This window comes from Callorhinus ursinus, unplaced genomic scaffold (genome assembly GCF_003265705.2).
Source record: "Callorhinus ursinus isolate GAN/ISIS: 27379988/994484 unplaced genomic scaffold, GSC_fseal_2.0 scaffold22, whole genome shotgun sequence".
In the NCBI taxonomy this organism is placed as follows: domain Eukaryota; kingdom Metazoa; phylum Chordata; class Mammalia; order Carnivora; family Otariidae; genus Callorhinus; species Callorhinus ursinus.
In genome coordinates, this window is record NW_027397084.1 from 11,796,655 (window position 1) to 11,818,719 (window position 22,065).

The 22,065-nt window shown below is 41.1% G+C and overlaps 1 protein-coding gene across 4 annotated transcripts in view; it reads right to left on the reverse strand.

Annotated features, from left to right (window-relative positions):
• Window positions 1-614: 614 nt before the first annotated feature.
• Window positions 615-22,065, reverse strand: part of KLHL31 (kelch like family member 31) — a 133,971-nt gene continuing 112,520 nt past the window's right edge. For 3 of the 4 annotated variants that reach the window (XM_073905105.1, XM_073905106.1, XM_025890818.2), the window contains 2 exons: window positions 14,559-15,763; window positions 10,626-12,798 (listed from right to left, as the gene is read on the reverse strand). In XM_073905105.1, coding sequence (XP_073761206.1) covers window positions 12,066-12,798; window positions 14,559-15,730 — 1,905 coding nt within the window. In that variant the 5' untranslated portion in view covers window positions 15,731-15,763 and the 3' untranslated portion in view covers window positions 10,626-12,065. Of the gene's footprint in view, window positions 652-10,625; window positions 12,799-14,558; window positions 15,764-22,065 lie in introns of those variants that run through there. The other variant, XM_073905103.1, reaches the window with a different exon arrangement.

The window sequence follows — 22,065 nt, forward strand, 5'->3', positions numbered from 1 at the left end:
ACCTGCAAGGAAACAGATGAGAATGGGACAGCTAGTATTTATTGGGTATTGCCGTGTGTCATTAATGCTCTACATGCATTATCTTATTATTATTTTTTTTTTTTTTGGGGGGGGAGTGTGTAGACGCAATGGGAGGGAGGGGGGAGGGGGGGGGGGCGCAGGGAGGGGCAGAGGGAGAGAGAGAGAGAAAATATTAAGCAGGCTCCACCCCCCAAGTGCAGAGCTCAACAGCCTGACATGGGACTCGATTTCATGAACCTGAGATCATGGCCTGAGCTGAAATCAAGAGTCAAGATGCTTAACCAATTGCGACACCCAGGTGCCCCTTGTTAATCTTTTTAATAACCCTGTAATGGCCATGCTTTTTGTTTTTGCTTGTTTTTTAATGTCACCACCAGTGTCCCACTGACAGATAAGGGACCAGAGGCAGAGAGGCTGCTCGTAAGCATTAGGGCTGGGATTCAGACGCAGACTACAGACGGCCTTGGGAGCTTGGGTTCTCACCCGCTAGTCTAAGCGCAGGGATTTCGAGAGAGGGAGATGTTTCTGGCAGCTGGGATCAGGGAATGGCATTGCAGCTGAGCTTAGGGGTGGGGGATTTTCCACAGGTGGAGATGGGGAAGTATATTCCGTGCCTGGAATTGGTGGAGCCTGCGGGACAAAGAGAAGAGGTAGTCAGGTAGGGCTTTCTCCTTTTAAATGTTAAAGGCGTGCGTGCGTGCGTGCGTGTGCGTTTTAATTCCAGCTGAAGATTGAAGAGAATAAACTTTACTGCTGAGCATCTGTACTTAAAATAAATATATCTTTATCTGTTCTGGGCGACTATTGAAATAATTTGTGAGAAGGCACTGCGGTCATTCCTGCCTGGTGCTCTGCACGCTATGCGTACCGGGAAATGGTCTGATCAGGCAAAAACTGGGGCTCAAGTCTTGATTCTGCCTGTTGATCTTGGGCCTCCTACTTTATCTTCCCCATTCTTCTGCAAGTGTGGGGTAAAGACACAGGCCCCAGCTTATCCTGGAAAGATAGTAGAAGGCCTAAGGAGGGAACAGAGGTGCCAAGCTTCAGAGGAAAGGTGCTACGAAATTCTACGGCATCATTTTTGTTACTCTGATTACTGTCTCTTTTAATACATAATAGTAATTAATATTGGCCACCGGCAACTCAGAATAGAAATGGTGTGACCTCGATTAATTTGTAGAGGGACTTGGTGTTTTCACATACCTGAACTAATTCAATCTTTATAATTGTCCTATGACGTAAGCAGGATGGTTATGATCAATTGCCATTTTTACGAAAACCGAGACCCAAGCCATTTGTGTAGCAGATGCTGGGTCTAGGTATAAAATTCCAGTCTCCCAATTCTCAGTTTAGACTCCTTTCCAAAGACAATAGAAGAGGCATTTTGGGGTCAACCCTTGCTAAATTTCTTGGCAAAATTCAAGACAGGCAAGAGCATACATAGACTTGATAAAGGTCTTTGAACATAGTACGTAATCTCCAGTGACATTGAATTCCAAAATCTTCTTAAAAATTCAGCTCTAAGTTTGCGTCTTTTGCTTTGACCCTTCCGGATAAGAATCTGTCACCCTTGCAGCAATGCCATAAGGCTGCATAACTACCCCTGTAATTACATGTATCCCGCATACAGCAACAATTTGTGTGCATGTCTGCTTCCCCTGACTTCTCCTCCCAGCCCCCCACCCCCCAGAGGCAGTGAGACAAGGGTGAGCCATCTTGGTCTACAGCACCTAGCAGGTTGCTAGACATAGGAAATGCTCAAGAAGGATCTTTATTTTTTTCATAAAAGGAAAATTTATTTTGACTGCATAAAGTTCAGAAATATTTAAACAGTAAGGAATATCAAAAATGAAATAAAAGTTAAAAAGAAATAGAAAAATAAGAAACAAATGGTTGCAAAATGTCAAATCCTCTAACCTATGAATTAATAATAATAAAAATATTAGTAAGTTTAGCTGGAGATGATGCTGCCATTTGGGGTTGTGTGTATGTGTTGTTTTAAAAACCAGCCAAAACATTTTGAGGTAATATTAACTTTTACTGATTTCTTTCTTTTTTAATACTTTATTTGTCAGAGAGAGAGAGAGAGAGTGTGTGTGTGGCAGGCAGAAGGAGAAGCAAGCTCCCCGCTGAGCAAGGAGCCTGAGACGGGACTCGATCCCAGGACCCTGGGATCATGACCCGAGCTGAAGGCAGATGCTTAACCGACTAAGCCATCCAGGAGTCCTGACTTTCACTGATTTCTAATAGCAGCTCGGAGGGTAAAGAAATGGTCTTCATTATTCTGAATGTCTCCATTTGGTTGTGTTAAAGTTCAATGATCATTTAAGTAATAATGGACATTTTTCTTTGAGCAAAATGCAATACATCATGTATATTCTACAGGGTCCACTGAAGTGGAAATGATGTACGCACCAGAATTATAGAACAACCATCTGTATTTGAAAAACACTACCTTAGGAATTATCATTCTATCAGCCCTCACTAACAGCAAATAGGGCATCAATTAAGTAATAGTAGTTAAGCTAAAAAGAGATACATCAAAATGACTTTTAAAGAGAGAGAACACAGGCATATTGCCAGTGGCTTTGGCTACGCAGGGGTCAGGTACTTTTAAAGTTGAATCAAACCTGCACGTGACCCAGGTTTCCAGAGTCCTCCCAGCTTAACTCTGTTCTTCCCCTGGGGACCTGAGGATCAGGGGATGCCCTGATTGTCTTGGGCCTGTGTCAGAGCTGCTCACTGAATAGCAGGGGCTTTAGTTTTTCTTCCGTTGCTGAACAAATGACCCCAACTCAGTGCCTTAAAGCAACACACATTTATTGCCTTTGAGTTCTGCTGGTTAGAAGTGTGGGTTAGCTCGGCTGGTTTCTCTGCTCCATCAGATTTCCCCAGGCTGTCATGGTGGTGGTGACAGGACGGGCTCTTCTGGAGACTTGGCTCACTTCACTCTCATTCAGGCTGTTGTTGGCAAAATCCAGTGCCTTGCAGCTGTAGGCCCGAGGGCCGCGCATCTCTTCGCTAACCACCAGCTGGGGGCTGGTTGTGGCTTCTAGAGGTCTTTCTTCAATCTTTGCCCACGGACACCTAAGCCTCAGAGGCAGCAAGAGCGCAGTCAATCCTTCGCACCCTGGAAAGCTCCTTGAATTCCCCTTCTCCTGCATCTCGGCAGCTGGAGAGATTTCTCACTTTAAGGGCTCAGGTGATTGGATTAATCCAGGCTCGTCTCCTCACCTCAAGCTCCATAACCTTAATTACATCTGTTAAATCCCTTCTGCCACATAACATGACGTAGGCACAGGATCTAGACATTAGGCTGTGGACATTAATCAGTCCGCTATGAGGCCACTTGGGAAAACTAGAATTTAAACTCTGCTTCAGCCAACTTTTGCATGTTTGGCTATTTCCTGTTCCTGGCTTGTTGAGCTTTCTCTCAGTTGGCAAAGCTGCCACCCGCCTCTCTTGAGCCTTTTTCTCCCCCATAGGAGATGATCAAACCAGCGTTCAAAGAAGGAAGCTGCGTGTTGCAATTCTTTCCCTGGGTCTCCAGCCATCTTCCTGTTGGGAGTCGTGCTTCTAGTTTATGCTGCCGATGCGGCCCTACATTTTAAGAAGTTTTTTCTCTACTTCTGAGGTAAATTACCTCCTTGATTTTCTGCAAAATTTCATAACATGTTCTTTTTTAAAAAAGAGATTTATGTATTGATTTGAGAGCGAGTGTGAGCACACATGCTCGCAAGCATGGGAGGGGCAGAGGGAGGGGGAGAGAGATCTAAGCAGACTCTGTACTGAGTGTGGAGCCCGACATGGAGCTCCATCCCAGGACCCCGAGGTCGTGACTGAGATGAAATCAAGAGCCTTTTAAGATATTTCTGATGTGAGTTTTTAGGTATTGGAGGGATTTTGATTCATCAGCAAGTGGTCATGGGTTTGTCCTTGAAGGTGAGCCTTTATTGCTCTATGAAATGAAATGAAAATGGAGGTGTCTCACTTTTCTATCATTTGTCAGGAAGGTCCCCTGTATCCTTGAGGGAAGAGATGAACTTGTTCAGATTTTTGTCAAGTGCTGCCAAACATGGTGCTTGTAACATTGAGGACTCACCTCGGCTGGTGGTGACTGGAGGCCTTCTTGGGCTTGTAAGCATTCCCGTGGTCTCACCGACTTTACCAACTTTACCATATTCTTGTACACTGGGCAGGAAATCTTTTGCCTAGCTCTTTTCCTCCTCTTTAAAGTACATAGGCTCTTTTTAAAAAAATTTTTTTTAAAGACTTTATTTATTTATTTGGCAGAGAGAGACACAGCGAGAGAGGGAACACAAGCAGGGGGAGTGGGAGAGGGAGAAGCAGGCTTCCCGCGGAGCAGGGAGCAGGATGCCGGGCTCGATTTGAGGACCCCGGGACCATGACCTGAGCCGAAAACAGACGCTTAACGACTGAGCCACCCAGGCGCCCCTGTGGGCTCTTTATGATAAAAAGCAAATACCAGAATCACCAGGAGACCCAGGGAGAATTGGGCATTGTTTCCAGCTTCCCGTCAGCAACTCAGGACTGCTGGAAGGTCATTGTTGTGCCAGTCGGCAGGCCCTCCGTTGCTCCAAAGGGTGCTGCAGCGCCACCTCTGGTTGTCGGTGTCCCATGAGCCACGACTCCTGGCGCAGAACCCCGCAGACTGTTCGACCTCTGACCCAAACCCCTGCCTACATCCAGGACAGACCACTAGAGGGACAACGGTGCTATCCAACTTTGCTCTGCCCAAGCAAATTGTTTGCATGGTGCACGGGGGGGGGGGGGGGGGGGGGCGGCGGGGGGAGGCAAGGTGGGTGCAGAATGGAAAAGGCTGATGCAGCCAGAGAAGACCAGCCTGTGAGCACTGGACTCTCTCTGTTCTACCTGCAAACCTACAGCAAAATCCCAGCAGCAAACGCGGGAGGCATCAAATCAGTGCTGCTCCAGACCCCAGTCCCCACATGTCAGGGCTTAATGGGGGTGCAAGCCACAGTAAGAGTGCTCACATACCCCCATCCCTGGGGAAGGCTCACTCTTCTGATTTAACGTTTCCTTCTGCAGCTCAGAACTCTGGTCTGCCCACGGAGATCACAGGGACCTCCCACCCCTGAGGGCTCCCTCTCTCTTCTGTGTTTCAGCATTTAGCTGGTGTTTATTTAGTGCTTACTAAATATACATATATGTATATATACACATCATTTGATAGAATGTATATAAATACAAATATATACATAAATACCAATCTATATATTCTGTCAAATGTGTGTATGTATATATATAACTAAACATATTGAATAAACAGTTTAAATATAGACACTAAATATTACTAAATAAATAACACTTGCCAGCTAAATGCTGCAACTGGTTCTAAACTGCTTTTGAAGATCTGGCAGTTATAGAGAGAAAACAAGTGGTTTCAAAAAATTTAATACTAATAATATTAATAATAACTATAGAAAATTATCAATCTTCTGAGAGATTTTTTTAAAACAGAAATGTGCAGCAAAGGTTTGGTTGGATAATTCCTTCCACCTGTAGTCTTTCTTGGCAATGTAACGTTTGGCTTCCACTGGTTTAGGGAAGACCTAGTTATCATGGTTGTGTTATTTGTACTCACCTCTTCCTGGGGTAAGGGAAAGTGCTTTGAATAGAGTAGATGCGCAGTAAGTATTTATTGATTAAATAAATGAATAATATTGGAATAGGAATCTAGCAAGCAGCAAGTCATGATGGTTTTAGCATTTCATTTATTCATTCACTCAATGAACAAATACTGATCCCCTACTGTACACCAGCAATTGTTCTAGACACCGGAGGTACAGCAGGGAACAAGGCAGACAAGGTTCTCACTTTTAAGGAGCGGATTCTAAAAGGGGTGGCAGAACATACACAGAGCAGCAAGAAAATACCCCCCAGCGGCAGGGCTGTGACATGGTGAGGTGAGCGGGGTGAAGGAAGGGCCTGCCCAGCAGGAGCTGAAGTTGCAGAGTTGCTGGCTTGGCCAGAGTGCAGTGCTGAAGCCCAGAGCTGAAGCCCAGAAAGGACAGGAAAGAAATGCCCCAAGCACTCTCCTCTGCCCTCTACTTTCTCCTGAGGACTCCCATTGGGTAAATACAACCTATGGACCAAAGGGTCTGAGTCCACAGGATATAGTCCCTGGGGGTCAGCCTCCTAGAGCACAGAGCAGGGCAGAGAAAGACGGAGCAGGATGAGAGGCATGGGGTTGGAAAACAAAAGAATAAACTCCAAATGGAGTCCATTAGAAAAACTTTTACCACTAAGCTGAGGGCAGGTTGTAAGGTGGGCTTATCTTTCTCTTCCGTACTAGAGAGCACAAGACTTGGCAAGAAGTAAATGCCTGTGAATGTAATTGCACTTTGTTGGGTTGGCTCTGCCTGAATGTGAGTGTGCTGGGAATTCTGGTTCTTCACTTGCCCTGGGGAAACATAGCACCTTTTCACGACGGTATTCCAACAGTGTGCTTGGTACATGGTTATGTTCAATGAACATTTGCTACCCAAGGAAAGAATTCTTTTTGCATACAGATTTCCTTTGTTATGCAAAACTGATAGAATAAAACACTTCTCAACTTGGGACTCTGCAACAAATGGAAAGGTTGCATAAAGGTTTGGGAAGAAAAAAAATGATTAGGGAAGAAGACTTGGGGGTCAGCTTACAGCCATTTCATTTCCCTTCTCTCTCTCTCTCCAAGGAATCCTCTCTTCTTATGGTGATTAAGAATAGATCCTTGCATTTTCCTCTTTTTAGACTCTCCATAACGTGTCTGTTCTCACAAACCATCCGTGCATTGGGAACCTCCTCCTATGGCTGGAATGAGAGGAATTCAGAAAAAGAATTTCTGAATGCAGAGCCTATGGTGATACCTAAATGGGAGCACAAAGCAAAAACAGCCAGACACAAAGATGTAAGTCCTCCATTCATATCACAGGACACTTCCCTCCTGTGGGTACATGTTGCAATGGTGGGGGTGGGGCTGGGGTACAGAGAAATGTTTGTTACAGAATCAGGGTCTTGTTTCTTCCATTTCAACATATCACCCCATCAGAGAAATAGTAATTTTAAAAGGTGTTTTTTGGGGACGCCTGGGTGGCTCAGTTGGTTAAGCGTCTGCCTTCAGCTCAGGTCGTGATCCCAGGGTCCGGGGATTGAGTCCCACATCAGGCTTCTTGCTCAGCGGGGAGCCTGCTTCTCCCTCTGCCTGAAGCTCCCCCTGCTTGTGTTCTCTCTCTCTCTCTGACAAATAAATAAATAAAATCTTAAAAAAAAAGGTCTTTTTTGAACATTGCTTCTATAGCTATGACTGAATGTTGAGGCAAAATCTGAATGGTCATTTCTCCAAGACAAATCAGCCTGACTTTAAAAGGTGTTTCTCTGAAAGGGATTAAGAAAAGAAGCCATATAGGATCTTTAGGTTAACCAGAGGCTACTGTATTTGTTCAAAGGTTGGGGAAACGCGCCCCCCTTCCTCACCACTCTTTAAGGAGCATGTCTGGTCTGAAACTGAGTGGAAGATTGGCATTGGCATAAGGAATAATCCATCACAAAGTTACAAAGCTTGGAGAAGTTTAAGAAAAAGTAATTGCTGCCATTTAGAATTTTCTAGAAATGACCGCCTCAACTGAGTGTTATTCTTTAACTACTAGATCAGATCAAAGATTGAGCATCTTATGTTGGTTACATTTCCTTTGCTCATTTGGAAGGCAAGGTGGAAGAGTAGGGCTGTGAGGGTTTGCTGGGGCAGCAATACAATTTCATTTCCTAAAATGTAGTTTCATTGAAAATGATGACAAACCCAAGTCCGTGCCAGGCTGGCTGTGGTCAGGGTAAGAAGGAGGCCAGAAACCACCACACTTAATCTATGATTCCTAAGTGGGCAGGGCTGAGATAGACCAAATGTAGGCTTTTGTCTGAGCTACAAGCAAGTCACTGTTGTTTTATACATTTTTCCTTTCCTAGTCTGCAAGCTACTGGAACAGCTCTTCAATTATTTGTCATTTCTTTTGTTGTTGTTGTGTTTTGTTGAGGTGAATCATCATGAAAACTAACTAGAGGAAAAAACCAAACACCCCAATCATCACACAAAGGACACTTCAAAACTACCCACATTTGATCATTGACTAAGCTCTTACTGAAAACAGCTTTATTGATAGTGATAAGGATACAGATACCACATACATTTTAGTTTGTTGTTCCTTATATAATACCAGAATGTTTTAAGCAAAGAATTTGTTTTGCCAAAATTTGCTGAATAAATACAAAGTTTTTTTTTTTTTTTTTTTTTTTAAGGAGTGTGCAAGACAAGTATTTTATCTCAAATTCTCTGGGAGGGAAATTTAGATGGTCTTTACCCTCTGAATATGCTGCAGGGTAAATCTTTAATGTTTTAGATTCTTTAATTCTTATAATTACCACGGAGGAGTGTTTAGGTAATTGTGCTATAGTTTTTACCGCTATGAAGAGATATACTGAAAAACAGTTCCTTGTAATGCTGCCTTGTGCTAGAGAACGTATTCATCAGTGGCTCAGATGAGGACATAGCTCATTCAGAGAACATTCGTTCAGAAAAGAATGCAGAAGAGTCCTTCAAAGGAGATTACATACACATGTTTCTTTGTAACTCAGGGAAAAAATTAAGCAAAGTGATTCTAGTTTCTTTTATCTAGTATCTTGCTTCAATTTCTGAAGATATTTGGCCAAGATAACCAGGAAAAAATTGACCTTTTAACACTTACGTATTTCCGGGGAAGCCTCTAGTTACATGCATGTAATCGGTGCTCCACCCTAAATCAGAACCTTTCAGGACTTTCTCACTTCCTTCTCTCCCCAATGACACCTCTTCGCTCTCTCCCACTCTCGTAACACCCCACTACCATTGAATCACTGATTAGAATTATGTTAATCTGTACCATCACTGACTTTCTATCCTAAGCCAGTCTTACACCAGAGGAAGTAAACATAAAACTCATCCAATGCCACTGAAAGCAACTGTGCGTCAGGGACAACAGCAGAGCACCAAGAGTCTAACTAAAAGCAGACAGACTACATTCAAGTCTTGCTTCTTCGAGACTTGCACATCAGGTCTTTGGCCCATTCAGAAAAAGAGAGCTTATTATTTCAGCTGCTGGGCAAGTTGCTACTGCTCTGATGGACTGAACTGATGCTTTTATTTAATCGCAGGACTTTGCGATTACAAAAATAGTACGCATTACAAAAATAATATGTCCTTTTCTTTCAGAAAAATAAAAGGAGGTCCAGGTTTGGATCCTGAGGCTGGGAGTGTAACTGAATGTAAACTTAAAACACATTAAAAATGAAGTCGTTTTCCAGCTGGGAAGCATGGACAAACCGTCACATTTTCTAGGAGCGATGGCTCCGACACATGAAACGGGACACACATTATTTTGATTCTATAGACCTCCATGTCTTTCAGTTGTCAGGGAGGGATGTCCCAGGATATAATACCTTCACCCACCCTATGTTCCATGCTTTCTACCAATTTGCTATGCCAGAAATTCCAGTATTTGAAATTCATGTTATTGTCCTAACTGTTGTAACAGAAGATAGAACAGCAATGCACCCAGGAACCTGGTAAGCCCAGACCGGTGTGTTTTCAGAGTCTTCAGATAAACAATGTTGAAAATACATTACATGGTCATTTCAAATGATTAATCCAGCTCTAACATGTCTTCAGTCTTGTGTCTAGAAAGCCACTGCCAAGTCTGTGTACAACCTCTTACCAAGCTCTGAAGGCTGAAAAATCCTCTAGTTTCAATCTCTCCTCATTCTTCCAAGATAAAATATTAGAACTGATTGATTCCTATTTCATTCCAAGCCTTAGGCCCACCACTTCACAAAACCCCTAGGATCTCAGTGGGAGATGCATCTACTAGTGTACATCAGGGATTATGCCTATTTGCCCACTTATGACCTGTGATCCATAATAAAACACCTTTGTTTTCCTCTCAAAATTTATAACATACTACAGGCTGCTCAATTGTACAGGAATATACATTTATACCAAACTAAAAGATATCATAGTCACCCTCACATAGGTTTTGTCAGTTGTGGCCAAAATAATTTATTAAACATGAAAAGTTTATTTTACCCAGGATGCTGCAAGGACAAAAGTTATCTATAGTTTGCACAGTGATAGCTCAAGGGGCTCAATGATTTAACTTGCTCCATGAACTAGTTTCTCAGACAGCTTAATTTTCCAGTGTGGACAGAGAAGGAGTCAAGGGAATAGGTGCCCTTAGATCTGCTCCTACTTGGAGAAGCTCCGAATGTTCTGTGTGTTGAGGGGGAGGAAACAGCCCAGTGTTTTTACATTAATAATGCCTCGTTCTCAGCTTACAGTGTTGTACGCTTTACCAAGTGGTACCATTAAATACGCAGAGATTGAACTTCTCATGAGGGGCAATGATATAAAATTGTTCCACAAAGTGTACTATATGAACCACTTTTCACAGTGCAAATAAGATATTTTAAATATAAATATTGTAACTCTAGCAATAACCTATCTACACAAGGTAGGAGAAATGGGATTAATGAAAACCCAGTTAGATTTCCACATATCTCATGGTTAACCATTTAAATAGTTTTATTTTTCAAAACCCAATTGCACATAACCCATAATTGATAGGCCACGTCTCCAAAACAAATAAACCACCAAAGAATAAAGTGATAAATTATAAGAAAGGAAAATATGTATCATTTACTACAGTCATTCCCTTGCTCCAAAACTTGGCAAATATATAAGAAAAATGATATCAGGTGGATACACTTTAATTTGCAAAGCTAATTTGGAGCAGATGACGTTAAAACATATAGAACAGAATGGGCACTGATATTTCCATGTGAAATGAATGTGTTAGAGTTTTAATTAAGAAATCAGGAGGATTGCTATGAAATTGGAAACAGTGACATTTACCAACAGGAGAAGCCGTTTATCCTGTTATTGCCAAACCCAAGAATTCCAAATGTTCTCTTCATTCTCATCCATATAAAAAATGGGGGAAATCAAATTATTGTTATCAGCTGCATAACCTTTGGGCTAAACTTTAAGTTAATGGTCCTTATGGCCATAGTCTTATTTGGTGTTCTTCCTGGGGCTTATATTAGGGTCAAGGTTGCATTTTGGCGTAGTTTTTAGGGTCAGGGTAAGGCTCCCATGATACTCACGATTCCTTTAATAGGGGACTAAGGTTAAAGTGCAGATACTTCTAGGAGAAACAACAAAATGACCTAAATTTACACCATAAGCTAAATGACTAGTAGTTCCTTCTTTGAGAGCAGTATTTTTCCATAGCAAATACCCTGGGGGACTGAGGCACAGAGGAAGAGAATAAGGGATAAACCAAAGGGATCAGTGTGACAGTTCCAGGGTGGAATCCCTGTTAGTTTCCAGTCAAACTTTGTTTTAAGCTTTATGACTATCATGGGACGCCTTTCAGTATTCTTTACTCTGTCATGTATAGAAAAAGAAACTGCATTTAAATGTAGAATTAAGTCTTTACGGATATAGATGGACTTCCATTTTAAAATAAAAGCTATAAATAAATACTTTTAACTTCCTAAAGAAAAAGACGAGAGAAGAAGATAAACTTTCGGGCATGAAATTGCTTACTCACATATGCTTCATGTGTACTAAAGGGTAGAAGAAAAATCTCAAATGTGGGTGTAACCGCTATCCATGAAGGGAACATGCCCCGGTGGAAGAGTGCCTACAACGAATTCTGTCTGCCACCCAGTGGCCGCTGAAATAAATGCTTTGTTTTCTTTGTTGGCCAGGGCCCTGTATTCGGCTTTAAAAAAAAGAAAAAATAAATAAATAAAAGACACAGAGGTAGATTACGCCCGCCATACCAGGAATTTTAAAACTACCAAGACATACGCCTCGATATAGTGTAAGATACAATCACTGTAGTAAATGTTATATATTTTCCTTTTCGCTAACCCAAAGGTAACCCAGGAACACCTATTTGCCCTTCCTGCGTCCCCGCATCTACCTGGGTTCAGATACTGACTGGCACCGAGGACACCGAGCTGGCTCGGGATTCCCGGGTCACGCTGTTGGGCATCGAGAGGGTGCAGCAGGACACGCCCACGGTGGCCTCGGGCAACTCGTCGTCCTCGGTCCACTGGTTGAGCTCCGGGCTGAAGCACTGGATGCACTTCTTGTACTTCTTCTCGCCCTCGTTCCAGCCCCCCAGCAGGTAGGCGCGGCCGTGCAGCGCCGAGGCGCCCGCAGTACTCACGCCCACCAGCAGCGGCGCCGCGAAGCTCCACTGGCCGGTGGCCGGGCTGTAGCACTCCACGGTCAGCACGTCCACGCGTTCCCCGCGCGGCCCCAGCTGGCTGCCCCCCATCACGTACACCCTGTCGCCCAGCGTGACCGCGCAGTGCCAGCCTCGGGGCGTGCTCAAGCCCGGCAGCTCCTGCCATGAGTCGCCGGTCGGGTCGTACGCGCACACGGAGCGCGAGTACGCGCTGCCGATGTACCCGCCGGTCACCAGTACGCGGCCGTCGGTGACCGCGCTGGCGTGGCAGCAGCGCGCCACCTCCAGGGGCGTCTTGGGCTGCCACTGATTGGTGGAGGGCACATAGCACTCGAGCGAGGCCAGGCTGCCCTCGGTATTGCGGCCGCCCACGGCGTAAAGGAGCCCGTTGAACACGCTCAGGCTGAAGTGCGTGCGCTTCTGGTTCATGTTGGCCAGGTGTATCCAGGTGTTGAAGCGGGGATCGTATCTGAAAATGGCAGAGCAAGTGTGACAGCCTTGTTGGCGGCAGCCAGGGAACCCACGTGACTCCACAAACCATAGCGTGGAAATTGTGACCCTCTCCATGCAAGGAGGCTACGCTACGCACAGAGCGCAGCTCCGCACCTGGAGGCTGGTGTTTGTTTCTCAGCCAGTGAATAAGTGTGACACTTGATAAAGACCAGACGGGCATTGTGACTCCCCCTAGTCCCGTTTATAAAACCACTGCCTTTATCGGGCCTCTTGGAGAAGTCCCCACAGAGACCAACCTGTCAGTCCCTCTTCTTCCATACTCCACACTGTCCATCATCGGGGAGGGCTTATGAGATGCGCTTGTGCGGGAGGCGGTGGAAGCTGGGTATTCGTGGCAATCAGAAAGGGAACACTGCCACATTTAAGTCAGTTCCACACATCTTCAGACACCAGCCATCCCTGGCTTGTTCTTACTGCTTAATTAAGATAGGAGTTGGCTAATTGGATTTCTCCATGTCTGGAAAACTTCTCATGGATACACCTGACCTGATCACTGCACAAGTAAAGCTAAGTCACTCAACCAAGTCTTCTATTCTCTGTTTAGAATGAGATCAATGGAACTCGTGTCCAAAAGCATCACCAGAGGCTTAACTTTTGATATTTCTCTATTTTCTAGCACTTATTAGTAGGTAAGATTTTTTAGTTTAGAGATATATTTTTTCAGTGTTCTATATCACAGTTATTATACCATAACCACTGAAATCAATACTGCAAAAACAGTTACTCGAATACTTAACAGAGTTATCAGCAGGAGGAAAATAAGCAGTCATAGAAAAACTGTTTTATCTGTTTACGTAGTTTCAAAGTATTGTAAACACAGACCTCCCTGCATTAGTTTGATGTTCATTTTTCTCCCATTTAACCTCCAAATCAAAACTTAACTATACTTATAAATTAAAGGGCAAAAATCAGTTAATTGTTTGGATTCATTTAAATGACACACAGACATATGATGAAATAATAAAGAATATTTTTCATGACATACTTTATAAATTTTCAGATCTTGCTCATTAGTTATGTTCGACTTTGTATTTCTACCATGATATAAGCATGACTTCCTGACATTTCATATATATGAGTGTTTTTTATTATAAATATACAAAAACACCATGGCACTTGAATTCCATTTTCTGAAGGATATATTATACCTTTACTGTTTCTACATGCATCAAAGATATTGACATTTTTTATAGTATTCAGCCTTCAAAAAATATTTAGAACTAATTACCTGCCACATTTTAATGATCTCATTGTATTTGCCAATTAGGAATCTGACAGTCATTAGTAACAGTCACTTAAAAGAAATTTTGTATTATTTTGATTTTTCTTACCACTTAGTGTTAAAAACTAAATCTGTACCCAGTTTCTTTTCAGAAAAACAGTGTACTGTGAAGGGTACCTTACCTTACTGAGAGAATGTGTACCACTCACTTGTGGCACAACTTGTCTAGGTATCAGATTTCTCACATGTAAAATCAGCATAACCACATCTTCCCGGCTCATTTCATAGGCTTATTCAGAAATACAGAGTGCATTTTATATATGCACATACTTCATGTAATGTGGACTGTTGTATATATGTAATGTGGCATTATTATTATTATTGATTTACTGAGCCAATGAACTAAGCTAACAGGCAGGACTCATTTACTTCTATGTCAGGGCAATTTCCTCATAATATTGAACCATTTCAGTTCCTAATAAAGAATCAAATACCTGCAAAAATTGCTGACTGCATGCTTGGCTTGATTTCTTGCATCATTCTGGTCTTCACCACCGGCCACATAAAGAAATCCGTCCATCACAGCCACACACTGATTAAAACTCTTGGCTGGCATTTCTGTCAGCTTGCTCCATCCGTTTTCAGGGTCTCTGTACAGGATGTCTCTACTAAGGGACTTCTCAGTAAGGCCTGGACGTCCCCCAACAGTGACAAGGACTCGACAGCCCCCGCGGATTCTCGTGCGCCTAGACTGCAATGTGTTTTGATGATATGGAAGTAAGTGGTAATTCATAGCATCTACAAGAAGTTTGTGGCAATCAGCATCTTGCATCATTCTTGGTACAGACTGAACATAATTGACCAGGTCTTGTGCAGAGATGGTACCAAAGCGGATATTGCTCAGAAGATCTGCAGCGTATTTCACTCTCTTTTGGTCAAATTCTAACCATTTCATTGCAATCTGGAATGCTACTATTTCAGAAGGCAACTGTAAGTCATCATCTATAAGAAGTTCATTAATTTGCTCAAATGTAAGTTTCAGAAACTGATCGGATTCTGAAAATTCAAGGAAGTTATCCCGGATAAATTTTTGGGCGGCTGCTTTAGCATTTTTCAGGGAGTATGTTTCAGCAATGTTAGCAATGTACATGCAATTCTCAACACTCATCTCTCGGATCAGAAAATCACTGCACATCTTTACAAGGGTATGGATCTGAAGATAGACAGCAGCAGAAATAATGCTTCCTATTGTATACAAAGAGAGCGTCAGCTTTCCGGTGTAGGCGTATGTGATGACAGTAGCCAGGCCCAGCGGTGAGATATCATTGAGATCCACCCTTTGGGTAGATGGGTCTTTTTTTAGGATGTTGTAAAAGTATTCACTGCACGAAGCCATCACTGACTTGTGAACATCAAAGGACTTTGTTTTGGTGCCAATGACTAGGTCGCAAAGGAAGTTCTCCTGCCTCATTTTACTTAAGCCTTCCAAGAGGTTGGGGCCATAAGAAGCATCTGTTAATTCAGAAGAAATACAGCTAAGGCCATTGCCTCCCTCTAGGAGCCCATTCAAAGTATTTAGTTTGTTTAGGGGGCTATCTTCTACAATTATGGTCATCTCATTGATATCTCCTTTGCTCTTTCTGACAGTCTTCTTTTTGGGGGCCATGTTGGCAAACACACTGGCACAGGCAAGATCTTGCTAAAAAAAAAAAAAAAAAGCATGGTTTTATTTTTTTTATTTTTTTATTATGTTATGTTAATCACCATACATTACATTTTATTTTAACGGCGCTTTGGACTTTGAAATGCTACATTGAGAAACTGTTCTTTTTCATAATAGTTTTTAAATGACATAATGTATATTAAACCTCAAAGTGGATTTAAAGACTTACATTGAACTAAATGCACATTTTATTGATGCATCAAGCACTGAAGACAATTCTAGAAAGATTTATATTATCAAATGAGACCGCTCAATAGCTATACTGCTAAGTCATTTTAAACAGCAGAAGTGACCAAATACTCTCTGATCTAGCTGTACAGCAATTCTAGAATAGTAGTTAAACATCATTTGAATGGCTTAGTTTACTCTCCTGAAAAAGTGAATTATAACTCTGAAGTTTTTCTCAAAAAAATGCTAAAATTCAGGAATCCATGTAAAATGTATTATATATCAGAATAACTGTGGAATTTAAAAGTCAACAGGTATGGACTTGTAGCAATACATTTGTTCAACTGATTTCTACTCTACATAGGCACTAAAATAACTTCCAGATGGATGAAATCTCTAAATCACACTCACACACACACACACACACACACACACACACACACAAACTAGAACAAAGTAGGTTTTTGTTTGTCTTAATTTTAGGGTAGGAAAGGCCTTCTTAAGCATAACCCAAAACCTAGAAGCCATAGGGAAAAAGGCTGAAGTATCTGAAAACAAAAAAACAAAAAGACAAGAAAACAAAAAAAACCCCAAAACTTCTATAAAACATCAACTATTTAAAAGACAAGCAACTGATAGTGAAAGATGTTTGTAACATTCTTGACAGATAAAAGGTTAATTGACATGTTTACAGAGCTCCAATAATTAGTGATTAGGAAAAGGTAATCCAAATAAAAATTATCAAAGACTGTGACTAGGTAACTAGGTTGTTCACAGAAAATAAAATAGAAATAGTTGATAAATACTTTTTTTTAAAGATAAACTAATTACAATCAGGGAACTGTCAACTGAAGTACAGAGATCTTTTTTATTTTTTTGTGGACACATTTTGCATATCAGATGGTTAAAATATTTTTTAATATTCACAATATCAGATATTGCTGTGGTACTCTCCATACATTATTGATGGGAGTATAATTGATACAGTCTTTGCTTTGACATTAAATCTAAATCTAGGAATGTGCTCATAGAGATATATCCTCATAAAGATATATTTATATGGATAATAACCATTTCCACTATCAATGTTAGAAATATTTGCGCCAGTTTTTTATTTGTTTGTTTTGAGAGCGAGAGAGTGAGTGTGAGTGAGCAGAGGAGGGGCAGAGGGAGGGGGAGAGAGAGACCCTTAAGCAGACTCCATGCCCAGCGTGGAGCCCAACATAGGCTCAATTTCATGACCCTGAGATCATGACCTGAGCCAAAACCAAGAGTTGGATGCTTAACCAACTGAGCCACCCAGGCACTCCAATATTTGAACCAGTTTTTAAACCTGTATGAAGTGGTCTAAACCTTTAAGGTAGCTCTGAGCAGCTTTAGTATTAAACAGACTTGAAATAAAGTAAGTTTAGCAAATACATGCATAGCCCTTAAAATATCATTGATTAAAATGTTTTAGAATTTTTCAAAATATTGAGCATAGTCATCAGAAAATGTTATACTTGGACTTTTTCAATGGATTTTACTTACAGCATGGTAGCATTCACTTTTTTGTGAGATTACTCTTTTTTTTTCATTTTTAAGATTATAAAATCAGTCTGTGTAAATTCAACAATTCACAGTTTGGTATGTATTGTTCCAGATAATTTGCTATGCTTATACAAACTCGTATCTGCACACTTTTGAGCAGTGGTGTGCTGATAAATCAGCTCTCTAGAGGGGGGAGCCCTTCTTTGTAAGGTGTGGATTTCTTTGGGCAAATACACTTATTGTAGCTGATTTTAAGCTATCTACTGCTTAACAACCCGCTTGTCAAATTCCTGAAAGTGTGACAATTGGTTCTCATGAGCCACTACAAGTCAGCTTCAGCGTACCAATCTATGAGAACTTACATCAAAGCATGTTTATGCTTTATTATTCAGCAGTTTGCTTTTTTCACCTAGCAGTAACAATGTACCTCCTTCCATATCAGTACACATATAAATTTACACTATTCTCTGTAATAGTTGCATAGTATCCCATACTAAAGATATATTAAACTTACGCTATTCTTTTCCTACTGATGGACATTTAGGTATTTAGGTGTTTCATAGTTTATTGAGGGGTGTGTGTATGTATGTGCCTCTTTTAAGTCACACTGTTGAGTTCATCCTGAAGGGTGAAACTTGGCTTTGATCCCCCCTGAAAGGCCCTTCAATTTAATTACTGGAATGTATGTTTAAAAATTCCATAACCTTTCTATTGTGTTTGTCCTTATTCCTTTCCACATGGAAGAAGCATAGTAAGTAGGTAGGAAACAAAGATCTATCTCTTTGCCAGGGCTTTTGTCTTCCTCATTAAGCTCAAATTGTCATATTCATATTGATATTTGGTTTACGAACTGCAGCACATTTGTCCTTCCTCCTTCTTTCTTGCAAGCAATGCCAGATGCAACCTTACCTTACGAAATAGATTTTCAACCCACCATCAGTTTAGTCTTCAAATGCATTTGACTTAGGTGGTAAGTGTCCCCGTGATGGATTTTTCTGGGGAAAATTTTAAAAAATTTTGTTCAGCAAGCAGTTATCAGACACCTCCTGCTGTGTAGGCAGCACTGTGCTGGAAATGATGGAGCCATAGAATATGGAAGTTATCTGAGACAGACAAGACATGACAAGTACAAAATGGTAACAAGTAACTACGCAAGCACAGCAGAATATTTTTTTTTAAGCATCAGTTTCTACCATCTGGAGTAGAAGCACCAATGTGTCTTTGGGAAAAGTCTTGTCTATTTTCCTAGAAGAACCCCTTTGGAGAAGTTTCTGCTCATGTAGTGTAGGGCTCATAACCACTCATTATTTTGAAGGAAATTCTGAACTTGAGGAGTAACATGGATGTTTTAGACTGAAATGGTAAATATTCTGTTTATCTATCATTAAATGATTACAGTAGACCCTTTTTATCTGTGGTTTTGCTTTCCTCGGTTTCAGTTACCCATGGTCAACTATGGTCAGGAAGCAATAATCCTCCTGACATATCATCAGAAGGTCAATGGTAGCCTAATGCCACATCACAATGCCTACATCGTTCCCCTCACTTCATCTTATCATTTAGGCATTTTATCATCTCACATCCCCACAAGAAGGGTGAGTACAGTACAATAAGCTATTTTGAGAGAGAGACCATGTTCACCTAACTTTGATTACAGTATGTTGTTATAATTGTTCTATTTTATTATTAGTTACTGTTGTTAATCTCTTACTGTGTCTAATTTATAAAACAAACTTTATCACAGGTATATATGTATAGGAAAAAACATAGTATATCTAAGCTTCAGTACTGTTTGCAGTTTTAGGCATCCCCCGGGGGGCTTGGAATGCCTCCCCTGTGGATAAGGGGCAACTCCTGTTTTCGCTGGCAGCATACCAGGTGGTATTTAAATATTCAACAACTGATAAAACAGGGCACCTACTAAACAGTATGGATTCATAGGCCACAGTTCTGGAGCTGAGTTCCAGAAGCTTTCCTGGAGGACTCTGTGTAAGTCTTCAGTTGCTGGATAATAGTGGGGGCTTCTCAGAGAAGGATGGAGGGGTGGGAGGGATTCAGGGGGAGGTCAGGGCAGCAACTACTTGGCTGTTTATTTGCCCATTTACCAACTCTTTACAGAAGGATCTCTCTATTTTAGCAACTGGTATACTGTACTGAATCATTCTTGTCCTTGGGACAGGGTGTAATTCTGAGGTTTCTGGAGAAAAGAGAGAATCTGGCCTCGACAACACAGCAATATGATGGGGCTAAGGAGACAAAGGACCAGCAGGGAATTCCAAAAGAATCCAAAGGTGGACTGTAGGAGCACTAATATATGATTTCCAGTTTCAAATCTTCTTTTTCTACATTGTTATTCTCCTATATCAGACTTAATTGAGGTATCAAGTATCCTTAATTAAGTTTGATAAATTGCTGACTAGCTCACTCTGCCTTTAGGAATATCATATAGTATTGTTGGGAAGACCCCAGCCTCTGAAGGACCACTTAAGTTTAGGAAGGAGCTCTAGGGAGTGAGGGGGTGGGCATGGATTGGGGGGGTAGGGGGAGAGGTAGGGGAAACTACCAAGGGTCTATAGGGAGTGTAAAAAGCAGGATGACTTTGTAGAGGAGTCAAGAGTTGGAAAAAGAAATAGCTTAGGGTGAGTCCCCCTACCCTTGCAAGATTTTGGGGTGTTTTTTGTTTTTTGGGGGCTTTTTGGTGGTTTTTCACCTAAGAGCAGACTGCAATTGGTACTTTACAGGGCAGCTACAACTCCAAAAGGAAGTATTGCTGCATGGAAGAAGCAGAGGATAGAGTTTGTGGCAACCACATCCTCTGGAAAGTGAGCTGGGAATTTTGGGAAAGAGAGAGCCCAAAAGGGAAAACTCAATGGAAACTTAAAGCTTCAGGAAGGAATGAAGAGCATCAGAAATAATAAATACCTGGATGCATATAAAAGATTTTTTTTCCCCTCTGAACTTCTTTAAAATGAATATAACTCTTCAAAGCAAAACTGATAACATTGTCTTGTGGGGTTTCTAACATTTCTAGATGTAGCACATATGACAATTACAGGATAAAGGATGGGGTGATGGTAAGTGAATCTATACAATTACAAGGTTTCTATAGTTTACGTAAAGTGGTAAATATTAGCTTTTGTAGCTGTGAGAGTTTAACTTTGCATATTGTAATCTCTAGATTAGTGCTGGCCAACAGAAATATAACATGAGTCACATATGCAATTAAAAAATTTCCAGTAGTATGACATTAAAATGTTAAAAAGAAACAGGTGAAATTAATTTTAATAATATAGTTTATTCAACCTAATATCTACAGAATATTATAATGTCTATATGTAATTGGTATAAAATTATTAATGTGATATTTTACATTTTTTTAATCCTAAGTCTTCAAAACACAAAGTGTATTTATATTAAATGAGCACAGCTCATTTTGGACCAGCTACACTTCAGGTGTTCAATAGCCACATGTGACTGATGACTGGTACTGGTAATGGATAGTAGAGCCCTAAAACAACCACTGAAAGAATGCAAAGTATAGCTGAAAAACCAACAGGCAAATTTAAATGGAATTCAAAAGAGGGCAGCAAAGTTGGAACAGAGGGACAAACATTAGAGGAGACAAAAAAAAAAAAAAAACCCTCCAAATAATTTAATGGTACACCTAAATCCAATTGTATTACTTATTGTATTAAACATTGTAATTAAAAGACACAGGTTTTCAGAATGGATAAGAAAGGCAAGACCCAAATATATGCTGTCTACAAGAGATTCACTATAAATATAAAGACACAGATAGGTAAAAAATAAGTGGGTACAAAAAGATTTACCATGGAAATAGTAGACGTAAGAAGACTGGAGTGGGTATGTTAATATCCAGGTGAAATACACTTCAAGAAAAAAACAATTACCAGTGATGAAGAGGGAATTTCATAATGATTAGAAGTTCAAATCATCATGGGATATAACAAATATAAATGTATATGTGCAAATAACAGACCTTCAAAGTTATGTGAAGCAAAACAATGTGACTGAATTAAAGGGAGAAATAGGCAATTCCTCAATTATATTTGAAAATGTTAATAACGGTCTCTCAGACAGAAAACATCAGTAAAGGTATAGATTATCTGAACAACATTATTAATCACCCTGACTAAATTGATATTTCTAGAACATTACACCCAACAAATGCAGAATAAAAATTCTCCTCAAGTGTACATGGTACACTCATGAAGATAGACCCTATGCTGGACCACAAAACATGTCTCCATAAATTTAAAAGCACTGAAGTCATACAGAGTATGTTCTCTGATCATTTTGATGAAGTGGTGTTAGGATGGGAAGGTTTGCAGATAATAGGAGTCTTGCTGGTCCTGGTACCAAACAAAGGATTTTTAAGAGGAGTGGATATTGGAGGGAGAAGGTCATTAGAAGTAGAGGAAATGCCTCATGCTGAAGCAGGGAGCCATGACTCAGCATGGTATGCGCAGACTCAGATAGCCGAGTCATGAGGGAGACAGTGGGCGGGCCTATTAGGCCAATACATAAAGGATGTTGGATGCTGGGAAGGGTTTGAACTC